Raw genomic sequence first — 12,840 nt, forward strand, 5'->3', positions numbered from 1 at the left:
CAGGTCATGATCTCACCGTCAGTGAGTTCGAGCCCCGCGTCGGGCTCTGGGCTGACAGCTGGGAGCCTGGACCCTGCTTCAGATTCTGTGTCTCCCTTTCTCTCTGCTATTCCCCGCTCTCTCGCGCTCTCTCTCAAAAATAAACATTAAAAAAAATAAAAAAAAAAAAAAAAGAAAGAAAGAAAGAATGGCTCTATTGAGTTCAACTGAGAACAAGATTTACCAGAACTGGAGATGTTAAGAAAAGTTGGTCCCTGATCTATGGGACACATGATTACAGCATGAATACGTAATTATGGTATGAACAACAATGCTACCACTTATGCTGCACCTACTATGTGCCTTGCATTGAACTTAGTACTTTACCTTTGTTAACTCTTTTAATTCTCTGGACAACCTCTGAGGCTGTTAACATTATCCCAGTGTAATAGGTGAGAAAATTACAGCACAGAGTGGCTGTGTAACTTGCCCTAGGTCACACAGCTGGTGAGCGGCAGTCAGGCAGTTGGCTGCAGAGCCTGTGCCCATCACGGTGCTGCTTCTATCAAAGCTGTGGAAGAAGGGCTATCCTGAAGGAGTGCTGTAACGTCTAGAGTTGTATGAATAAGATAATTATTTTTAAGATGATTAATTTTAAGAGTCCAAGCTGAGGAAAAATTTAATGGTGTTTTCATAAGGATTTAGGAGGTGAGAGAGAAAGAAAGGAATGCTCCCCAAGTTGAGGGGTCAATACGTGTGACACAAGAATGCATGCAAGTCTTGGGGCTCAAGCTGCCTGGGTTTGCATCCGTGATTGCATAAGGTGCCCCACTAACTGCTTTATGCTGCAGATTTCCTCTTCTATAAAAGAGTATCTGCCTCCTAGATGGCTTAAAGTCAAAGGTCCCGATGAGTGCAAAGTGCTCAACACCACACTTGGTACATTGTAAGAAGTCAATAAACACTAACCATCAATTAAGTCTGAACCTCCACCTGGGAGTGTAGGCTCATTGTGGGGTAGACCCCCATCCCATTGATCACTGGGTCTTCCAGTGCCAGCCTCACAACCGTGTACTTAACAGATACTCTATAAAACTGATTAGAAGGATGGGTGCAAGACTTGGACTTGGCAGAAGGAAAAATTGGGAACATAAAAAGAAATAGAGTGGATGATGAAATAGTAATAATTGTCCTATGTGCTCAGCATTTTTGCATGCTATATCACATTATCTCTTATCATCCTCATTTTACAAATAAGGAAAGTGATACCTAGAGAGGCTGAGTAATAACTTGCTTAAGGTAAAATAACTGAGAAGGGTCAGAGATTCCATTTGGACTCGGGTCCAGTGACTCTAGAGTACATGTTCCTTATCACTGTGCTTGCTGCCTCCCAGTATAGCATGAAGACAGGGAGAAGGAAAGAGGCGTATTCTTGAGCAATTTATTGCAGGTCCTGTGTCATCTATAGTTTGGTTTCAAATTCTTCACTTTAGGCAGAGGTAGGGGTGTGTGGCTGTCTTAGTCCATTTGGACTGCTATAACAAGAAAAGCATGAGTGAAATGGCTTATATAAACAGCAGGCATTTATTTCACATAGTTCTGGAGACTTGGAAGTCCAAAACCAAGGCACAAGCAAATTCATTGTCAGGTGAGAGCCCACTTCCCAGACTGTGGTCGTTTTTCTGTGTCCTAAAATGGTGGAATGGGTAAGGGAGCTCTGTGGGACCTCTTTTATAAGGGCTCTAGTCCCATTCATGAGGGCTGCACCCTCATAGCCTAATCACCTCCCAAGGGCCCCACTTCTTAATACTATATCCTTGGCAGTTAGGTTTCAACATTGGAAGTTTGGGGAGACACAAATGTTAAGACCATAGCACTGACTCTAGAACATTATTGTGTGCCCTATTGACAAGGAAGATTCTGCTTTTTGATCTGAGGTTAGTTGAATCCTCCTTTTGAAACTTTGCCTCAGACTAAACCTTTCTGTCACATGCTTGTTGAGATACAGAGGACAGAGCTGGATCTTTAATGAATTTACAGAACAACAGATGATAGGACAATTGTCGTGCCTTGTTGGTAATAGACATTTGTGTGTGACAGATTTAGGTTTGAGCCTTGAGTTTACTGGACCGTACTACATGACAGTGGGTGAGATTGACTGTATGACCAGAAGTACAAGTTAGTCAGGCAAAAGGGGTGGTGAGGCCCATAGAAAGACGACATGGTATTTGCAAAGTACTGGGGAATTAGAACTGGAATGAGGTAAGTCCAGTAAGGATAGAGCAGTGGTTCTGAAAGTGATAAGAATTACTTGGAGGGCTTGTTAAAACACAGATTGCTAAGCTCCAGCCCCAGAGTTTGTGATTTGTTAGATTTGGGGTAGTAGAATTTGTATTTCTAACGTGCTTGCATATAATGTTGATGCTACTGGTCTGGAGACCACACTTTGAGGACCACTGGGCTAAAGCAAAAGGGACTATGAGGAAGATGGTAAGAATTGAATCCAGAGAGGTTGGCAGGGCCTTGTAGGCCAAGTTAGGAAACTCAAATTAGATCCTAGAGGGTAGTGGGAAGCCACTGGAGTGACATGACCCAGTAGGTGTTTTAGAAACATCACTCTGCAATAAGAATGGATTAAGGAGGGGTAAGGGGCTTACCCCTCTTGGAGGCAGGCAGAGCACCTGGTGGCCTTGGAGAAGTAATTGGAGAAGCAGTGGGGATGAATTAGTTCCTAATGTCCTGAGAATTGTGTGGATTTGAGAAATATTTGGGAAGGGGGGCTGATAGTATTGGCAACTGGTTGGCTGTGCGCAGAGGGATGGTGAGGGACAGGGACAAGTTAAGGAAAGTGCCTAGGCGTGGAGAATCTAGTGGAGAGGGTGATCCATTTTGGATACGGGGACCAGAGTGCAGGAGCAATATTGATAGAAAAACACAGAGTCCGTTGAAAGCTACAATTTCCATTATGATATCATAGGAAAAATCTTTTGAGTTTTCTTCAACGTAGAGCAAAAAAAGTCATGTTTATCATGATCATCGCCCTCAGGCTCTGGATTGTCCAATTTATTGTTTATTGTTAAAATACATTTGTTTATTATTACATTAGCTTTTTCTGAAGAAAAATCTGAATTATGTCTCCTCCAACTTAGTACCACAAGTGATGGGACAATTGGGTTCCATGAGCTTGAGAACTTGGGTACTGCTTTCTGCTCTAATGAGAAGCATCATTTTCTTGTGCTTCCAAACCCTATCAAGAATTGCATAACTGATATGTTACAGTTATGAACTGGAAAAATATTTCCATCCTTTATACATGAAGAACTCCTAGGACTTCATTTTTTAAAAAAATCAACATCCTAAAAGAAAAAAGAGTTCACAGAAAAATACAAATCTCTTTAAATATTTGAAAATGTGCTTAAATTCACTTGTAATAAAAGAATGAAAATTAAAACAGATTAAGATATCACTTTTGCAAACATTTGAGAGTTTGACAACAAAACCTACTGGTGATGCTTTGGGGGGAAATTCTTATACATTGCAAAATGCTGTAATTCTTATAGTGAGTTATGAATATCTATCAAACACTCAAATGAAATTAGACTTCGACCCAGTTTTTACGCCTTTTGACTCACTTTCAGAAATTTATTCCATAGATATATCTGCACACGTACAAAATAAGGCATACACACGATTGCTTTTTGCAGCATTGTTTGTAATAGTAAACAACTGGACTGGTTAAGTAAACAAGGGCATACGAGGCAGCTATAAAAAAGAATTAGCAAAGTTCTCTTTGTAATGATATGAAAACATGTCCAAAAATTATCCTTAGGTAAAGGGAATATGCAGACCCCAGGGTAGTCTGCTACCTTCTGTGAAGTAAAGGGGAAAAATAAGAATATATATTTGTATCTGCTTGTATTTATGTATTAGAAAGAGGGTCATCTGGCTGGCTCAGTCAGTGGAGCGTGCAACTCTTGATCTCACAGTTGTGAGTTCGAGCCCCACGTTGGATGTAGAGATTACTTAAAAATAAAATCTTGTTTAAAACGTTGGAAAGATAGACATGAGAAACTAATAAATTGGTTCCTGTAAATGGAGCAGATGGGACAGGAAGAGATTTCTCAATGTGTACCTTTTTATATCAGCTTGATCTTTGACATGTAAGAAGAAATGTCTATGAAAACAAATGACCCATATTTTGGGTGAAATTCATGAACAAACAGGATGTGGGGGTGCTGCTATTCCTACTGCTTCCCATGTCAATGTGAACATTTGTTTCAAAGAATTACAGATCACATGTAACACTGTGCTGTGATGGAACACCAGATGTATTCACATCCACTCAATTTAACTTGTGCTCTGGAATGGTGTGTTCACCTCCATTGAATTTAACTTGTGGGAGATTGGAGACAAGGAAGGAACATTTCTTGTCGTTCACATTGAGTAGTATCTGATGAGCCTTATACCTGCTTAGCACTGAAGACATATTGTGGACACGATACCCTTGCCGTCAAGGGGCTTACATTCAGGGTTGGTGGTGGGTGGCGGTGGCAGGGGGGATATATTTTTAGGAGGGAAGAAGGGAAAGACGACAGAAAAGATAGGAGGGAGGGAAGGGGAAGGGGAAAGAAAAAGAGGCAAAGTAAATCAATTGTTTCATATTCTTTTATGAAGTGGTCAGCCAAGTGTGGCCACAAGGGAAGACAGAGAAACAATTTATTATATTACAGGTCCTAGAGACAGGAGGTAGGGTACACCACACCATTCCATGTATTAAAAAACTTTTTTGAGTGAACTGAAAGTTATCCTCTTTGCAATAATAAAAATTAGGCTTTTTTTCTCCTCTTCTCTGCCTTCTGCTTTATGGAATAAAAATCCTCAAAACCAGGAGCAGAAAACCAAGAGAGCTGTTGGGGTTCTCTCAACCCTTCTTCCACACTCAGAAATCCTTCTGTGAAGGGGCACCCGGGTGGCTCAGTCCATTAAGCGTCCAATTTTGGCTCTGGTCATGATCTCACGGTTGGTGAGTTTGAGCCCCAAGTCATGCTCTGTGCATGCTGACAGCTCAGAGCCTGGAGCCTGCTTCAGATTTTGCATCTCCCTCTCTCTCTGCCCCTCTCATTCGCACTCTGTCTCTTTCTCAAAAATAAATAAACATTAAGAAAAAAAAAGAAATCCCTCTGTGGAAAAGCCGAGTGAGGAATGACAATTATTGAGTAGCTAAAGAGAGGAGGAAATGCACAGTTTAGTGGTGGGTGCTGTTTAATTTTTCATTGCTTTGCCGGATAGACATTCACCAGCCTAGTTAAGTTGTGAATCCAGGATGGGATTCAAACTGAGCAAATCAAAGTTTAAAAAACTTAAAAAAAAAAAAAAACAAAAAAACTCCTTAGAGGAGTTAATCATAATCCATATATACAATGAGAAAAAAAGCACTGTATCATTGCTTATATTTAATTTCCCTTGTTCGTGTATTAGGTGTTCACGTTCACATTTAGCTGTTGAAAAAGAGCTCAGGTTTTGTGAAAAACCAAAATGATATCTATTGTCACTGCACAGGATGTCAGATTAAAAAGAATGAAAACACTCGCACTCCTATGGGCCCTGGATCCGCCTAGTGGCGACATATCCTAATTGCAGTTTCAGTCTTTGAATGACGGCTTCTTAATAACCCACCAAACTGTTAAACTCAATATATGATCACAGTAAGATTACCATATATAAATGCAGCCTTTGTGATTAGATAAAATCCCTGGCCCACACAGGCCAAAATTGGAATTTATTTTAAAAATTCTCTTTGTATTTCTAAGATAAATAATACATGAGCTTATTCAATTATATTTACTTTTGCCCAAATAAGATTTCTAACAAATACAACAGAAAACAAGTATATTTTATGCCTACACTATTCTACTTTTCATGAATGTATATTTTTAGATAGTCACTTATCATCCAAAACATATGCTTCTTGGTTTTGGATCTCTAGTGAACAATATTTAATCTTGCTTTATTCATCTGTTGACTTATTTTTTTTCTTATGAATAATGAAAACAATCATTATTTTAGCATGAATTAGTTCCAATATACGTGAGTAAGGGACTACTTTAAAATGTAAATAAAAACACAGGTCAAGTAGACAGAGGCCAAGGTTAAGAATAGTTTTGCAGTTTACATTTAAGTCATTAAGGGGCACCTGGGTGACTCAGTTGGTTAAGCATCTGACTCTTGATATCAGCTTGAATCATGATCTCACAGTTTGTGAGTTCGAGCCCTACCTCGGGCTCTGCACTGAAGGCCCAGAGCCTGCTTGGGATTCTGTCTCTCCTTCTCTCTGCCCCTCCCCAGTTTGTGGTTGCTCTCTTGCTCTCTCAAAATACATAAATAAACTTAAAAAAAATAAAAGTCATTAAAAGATTCATTAAGAAGTATAACTCAAATTGATACCTAAAAAAAAAAAAAAAAAAAAAAAAAAAAAAACAGAAGAAACTGTACAATAGGTAAATGAGTAAATAAGGAGATCCCCATTAGTTCCATGGCAGTAGCTTCCTGTAGTGGGTAACATTTCTATTTCTTCCTGTAGTACAGCCTCTGGCATCAGAAATAGATGGGGAGCCACCCCTCACTAGGTGTATGACCTTGAACACCTGTGAAATGTTAATAGTTATGTAATAACAATACCTACTCCCTCAGGACTGTAATCAGGACTCAATGAGATAATGCACATACAATTGTTGGTGTATTTTCTGCCAAATTTGAGTAACTGCCAAATAGTTTGATGATAATGATGCTGACAATGGGAAAAAAGTATGAGAGGCAAAGTGCCTTGGTAGGGTACAGTGGGTAGAAACACATGCAAGTCTCTCTCCAGGGCTTAAGATGATTTTAACCGGACATTTACTGAGTGGAAAGAACTTTCCTCTGGGAGGCAGACACCCTCGGTCCTGTCCCTAGCATTTCTAGGACTGACCGTGTGGCTGGCCCTGGACGGCTGACTTCATCTCTCCCAGTGAAGTTCACAGTGGTGTTCAAATGGGGAGGTGCCATGACCTGCCAGCTCCAACCTCTCATTTCTCCTTTGTAGGCAGGTGTGCTCCCATTAAAGAAGAGAGTTGATGAAATACTCCATACTCATTGAGAATTCCAGCTGCAATATTTAGTTAATTCTTTGTTCCATTTTATTCAAAGAAGGAGCTCATTTACATTCAGCTTTCAATGAAAGAAATTAACGTTGCCATGCCTGCCGATCCCAAGGAAACCCCATAAGGAAGCGGCCACTTTCCCATTCTCCTCCTGCAGACATGCCTTGAGAATTAAACAACAGGCAAAACTTGGATTTCAGTTAGCCTTTAATCTAACTCCCAACTTGTTAATAGTATACAAAGATGTAAGTAGAAAACATCCTAATGTTATCTATCAGTAGTTCTGAACAGTCACAGTGGTCACACTGTTGGAGCTGAGGTCACTCACATTTTAAGGAAATGCAGTCTACCCTGTTTTCAGTGGAACGCATGCTCTGGCAGTTGGCAGGCAGAGAGATGAGGCTTATTTTGTTCAGTGTATCCAGTTGACTGGAAGCAGCTGTGTTCTCTCTCCTTTACTCAGCAGTTTTCAACACTGTCCCTTTTCCTTTTATTTTAAAAGTGCTATCAGAACTGAAGGGGGCTTTCCTTGCTAAAATAAAATTAACTATACGTGTCATACATTTCTGGGTCCACTTTTCATGGTTAAATCCCCACAGAATTAGCAATTCATAGGAACTTAATTGTTAAAAGAAGTTAGCACACTTGTATCCCAAAAGTACAATTTAGAGTTCGCAGTATAGGGCTCTGTGGTATAAAGTGCCTATGAGCAACTTTCGATCATATACTGAGGCCACGGAACTTCCCTGGAGAACAGATCCGTTGTTGGCATAAACAGTGGTCACGGTAGGCTTCTCAGATAGAATATTCTGGATGCGGAGAACCTATTCAGGGGATACAAAAGATGAATACAGAACCGCCATACACCCATGTCACTCAATCACCAATAATCCCTGTCTTCCACAATGACACAATGATTAAGAGGACATGCTGTTGAAAACAGCAGTTACCAATCTTTTTAATGTTTAAGTGAAAGTACTTTTTTTTAAACCTTCAAAGAAAGTACTTTCTTAAACCATTTAGTTGCGCATGCCAACACAGGATTTACTGTTATTATAGTAATTGAGCATTAATGGAAATATTTCCACACCAATGTGAGTACTTTCGCACTACTTTAGCAGGAACAGAAGTCATGTCATGGGGTGAGCTGACAATAAGCTAGGTATTTGAAATTGCCAGTATACCACACAAGGAGGGCACATGTCTTTATAGAAAATGCCTTTTGACTAGTTTCCACCGTAATTTAGTACATCAAAAGATTATCTTTCTGAAAGTATTTGAATAAGTGAAATTCTGCCAATTATTGGCTTACAGCACTTAGAAAATCACTGCATAAGTTTACTGAATTATTGGTTTAAAAGGGCTAAACAGACCATCCCTGTGACAGCTTACTGTATTATTAGTTCAAAAGGACTTGAGTCATTAAAGTTGAAAAATTAAGGTTTAAAAAATATGAGAAACCTCTGATGACGGAGGATTGTTTGGGTCATAAACGAAGAGCTTCTGGCCATTAGGATGACAGCCTACGAAGATGTCCCCCGAGGAAGGATCAATAGATAAATTATCCACTAGTGTATCCAACTTGAGTACCTTCCAAATGAAAAAACGTCAATATCTAAATGACATGAGAAACTTGATTAAATAATTTAGGGCTAACCTTTCTCGCCTCTTTACACGTGGGAAAATTATACACAGCTCCCTGCTTCCACCCTTTTAGCACCAATATTGCCTAAAATAAATTTAATAAACTGGCTTAGAGTCACTTTTCATCTTCCCTGAAATTAAGAAAGTTAGGGCGATAATCCATCTCTCTAAAAAATGGACTCCTTTTCCCTTAAAAGATGCACAATGATCAGTTAGCTCTAGGAACTCATTCAAAGCAAAATAGGAAATTCTTAATCAATCTAAAATATGTGTTGTCAAGCAGGAAGAAAATAATAATGGTGTGGAACCCAATTTCTACCTTCATTTATTATTGAAAGAGCTGACAATGTGCATAAATCTTCATTGTGGAATCTGTCTATTAGTCTTTTCAATTGTGAAAATTCTTATTGGAATTCATTGGGTACTACCAGTACTGCACGGAATGGGCTCTAAATCTGATGCAAATATCACTCCCAACCCTCTGCTGCGTGTAATCACTCAGTCCTTGTGATTGCTGGGGACAGGAGACTTGCCTAGTTTAGGCAGGAAATATTTAAAAACCCAGAATGGCAACACTGGCATCATAGTCTCTTCTAAGTGAAGCATTGTGGCAATATAGTATAACTATGTAATTACAAAGTGTAATAGATTAAGGTCTACTTATTATATGTAAAATAAGTATTTTACCTTCAATTGAGTTAAGTTCATATTAGGGTGTTTTTCCAAAACATGAATTTCATGAGCCAGTATATCAGCAACGTAGATGTACCTTCACAGAAAGGACACACTAGTTAGAGTTCTGTGCCAGTATAAAGCTTCGTTAACACAGTATGGAAGAATAAGTCTTAATAACCTGCCAAGAAGTTAATCAATGATGGGCCCTCAGGGACTACTTGATAAAGGTCAATTTTTATTTAAAAAGTACACTTTCAAAATCAATTCATTGTTGCTACAAACAATCCCGGAATTGCTTAAATTATTTTTCGAAAGGTTTGTAAGGGGAAAAATAATACAGGACATTATCTTGAATATAAAATCTGTGATATTTGCTGCCGAAAGGACAACAAAACAAATGTTTGACTTCCAGAAAAAAAGTTTTTACATTCCACAATATAATTTGATATTTCTAGGTGTCATTTTCATGTAGAAATATACAAAGCAGGACACACTTTATTATTTATTAATAGTCATTCACATTTGATAAAATATTTATTAGCATATTGAGAATTTTAAGAGTGAGAGATAAGTATCTATTCAGAAGAATCCGTCTACATCTAAGGACGGTGAATTAATGGACTCCTTTACGGTAATTTTACTCATTGAATTGACTGTTCCATGGCAACTGTTCTATTGAGCAATTATCTTGTGTAAAGCCATGAACTCAGTATTGTGACAGACATAAAGAAGAGGCAGACTCTTCCTAAAAAGTTCATAGCATGTGGGGATGATCAGACTGGTTTGTACACATTAAACAAATAATACAACATGATCGGTACCGTGAAAAATATTTCAGGTCTAGAGACTGAAGAAATATCTAACTCTTGAGAACATAGGAGGCTTCACAAAGGAAACGCATCTGCAGTGGATATGGAAGGAGAGACGGGATTTGAGGAAATGAGGACAAAGCACCTTCTAGGCAGAAAACACGTGAGCAAAGGCACAGGGGCAAGAAGGAGAGAGGCATATTTGCAAAATAATGAGTTCTTTGTCTAAAGCAGGGAAAGTATGAAAACAGTTGAAAAGCGAAGTTGAAGCTCGCCTATTAAAGAAAGTCTAACCCTTTAGCTTGCCTTGATTTGATAAGCAATTGGGTCCCTCTGAATATTTAGAATAACAAAGTGGCATAATAACAAATGGTCAGTTCCATTCAACAAGTACTGTGCATTTGATCTGCACCTGGCAGTGCTCAGCAGGAGAAGTCAAAGAGGAAGCACACAGAGCCCCCTCTCTTGGAGGGCCTCAAAAGCTAACGGAATACAGAACAACAAAACTAACAACAATGCAAAAAATGGAAGTAGACTGAAAACAAGTTGGAAGGAAGTCTAATACGCTAGCCAGAGAGACTGAGAACCTAAACCAGGCAGGTGTCAGAGGGAAAGAAAAGGGGACTCGAATGAGGGCAGAAGCCCCAGTGGATAGGAAGGTGAAAGAGAAGGAGTTAGAGCTGAATCCTCTTTTATTAGTATTGTTTGTAGCTTGGGTGCTGGAAAGTCTGATTCTCATAATGGAAAGATAAGAGTTGGGGAGAACAACAGATTTCACAGGAGAGTTACAATGATTCCACATTCATTTTCTGTAATCAAAAGCAGAAATTGTGTCATGAAAAATGACATTTTAGTTGCCAAGGAATGCCAAATTTCTTTCCTGTTATATTTGTAGTAAATTGTTCAGTGTGCTCAGGGAGTAAATGGGAAAGTTAATAAAACTTAATATCCTTTCTGTATGTGATGGTTGGACACATAGAAACAGTGAGATAACTCGGTGGGGGGGGGGGGGCGATTTGGCAAAATCTATACAAGGTAACATTTAAAGGGATCACTCCTTGAGTAAGTGGTTCTATTCTGAGGGGTTTATTCTATAGAAACACTTGTACAAATGTGGAAAGAGGAAGGGTTCATAGCACTACATTTAGCCAGTGCCCAGCTGGCATTTGAACCCAGGTCTCTCTGTATCATCCCCAAACCTGAAGGTGGATCTTGCTGTAATGCTCACTTAGGGGGCTGTTCCTTAAAAATATCTGGAGGAATGCTGACAAAGTGCAGCCTGCTTGGGATTCTCTCTCTCTCTCCCTCTCTCTGCCCCGCCCCCACTCATGCTTATTCTCTCTCTCAAAATAAATAAATAAGCTATAAAATAAATACTTAAAAAATAGCTGGAGAAGCTTCAGTGGTAAATGAGAAATACAGAGTACTTTTTATTTAAAAAAAAAACAACAGAGAAAAAGCCTCCTGCATATCCATTAACAGATAATTGGTTTAATTAGTTTAGGATCATGCCTATAATGGAATAATATACAGCCAATAAAACAAAGACATATTTATTTAAAGGAAACACATACCTCATATTTTAATATGTTTATGTAAATATGGTCCCACTTCATAAAAAATTTGCATTTATAAAATTAAGTTCTACAATGATATATACCAAAATTTAGATATTGTATGTAAATACATAATACACACACACACACACACACACACACATATATATGTATATAATATACATACAAATACCATACACCGAAATAATATCAAGAAAGCTTTTTACACTAGGGAAAAAACAAAAGCAAAGTGAAGAATTTGGCCCAGCACCATGACTAAGGAGAAATGAAGATACTCTAATAAAGAATCATACTTTTTATCAGGTGAAATATTGATCCCATTTGCTGCGTCAAACCCTTCCGCTACCACTTTAACTTCATCTGGACTGTAGTAAACAACATTTGCCCAGTGTAAGTTCAAGTATGTTTCCAAATACTTTAAGAAAGGATCAGAGAAATAGTGGTCATTGGTGGCATAGAAATGTGCCGGTCCAACAGCTATGATATCATTCACACTGAAAGAGAAAAAATAATGTGTGAGAGAAAATAACAAGCCAGTTGGTCTCCATACTAAAGATTAAGTCTCTAGAAGGTGTACACAATATGTGCTTCAAACTTTTTGGTACGAGCCTTCCCAGGAAAAGCTCAGCTAAAATCAAATGGCTGCAGTCACATGCAATCTACTATATCATTTTTTCAGAGAACAGTTTTGTATGATAACAGGTAATCTGAAGACAGGTCATTTAGCAATTATGGCAGGACTATTAGAAAAGAGAACTTGGTGCCAACAGGGTATGTTTTTTGACAGCAAGAAATGTAGGGTTTAACAACAGTATGAAAGGACACTGCTGTCTATGGTACAGAGCTGGGTAGAACCTCATTGGCTGGTGAGCTGGTTAGGCCATCAATAACATTTACCTAGCTTCCATTTACTCAGTTGCTAGATTTTCCTGTATTGCTCTGCCTAGTGATTAGTCAAAGTAAAGGCCGACTGTTCAATTTCTACCTGAGTCACAAAGCTGACCTGCCGAGACTAGT

At 38.8% G+C, this 12,840-nt stretch overlaps 1 protein-coding gene across 1 annotated transcript in view; it reads right to left on the reverse strand.

Annotated features, from left to right (window-relative positions):
* Positions 1–7,307: 7,307 nt before the first annotated feature.
* PON2 (paraoxonase 2) overlaps positions 7,308–12,840 on the reverse strand; it is a 28,129-nt gene continuing 22,596 nt past the window's right edge. The window contains exons 6-9 of the mRNA XM_042918174.1: positions 12,117–12,317; positions 9,450–9,531; positions 8,580–8,708; positions 7,308–7,942 (exon numbers count right to left, since the gene is read on the reverse strand). Coding sequence (XP_042774108.1) covers positions 7,784–7,942; positions 8,580–8,708; positions 9,450–9,531; positions 12,117–12,317 — 571 coding nt within the window. The 3' untranslated portion in view covers positions 7,308–7,783. The remainder of the gene's footprint in view (positions 7,943–8,579; positions 8,709–9,449; positions 9,532–12,116; positions 12,318–12,840) is intronic.

This window comes from Panthera leo, chromosome A2, assembly GCF_018350215.1.
Source record: "Panthera leo isolate Ple1 chromosome A2, P.leo_Ple1_pat1.1, whole genome shotgun sequence".
Lineage (NCBI taxonomy): Eukaryota > Metazoa > Chordata > Mammalia > Carnivora > Felidae > Panthera > Panthera leo.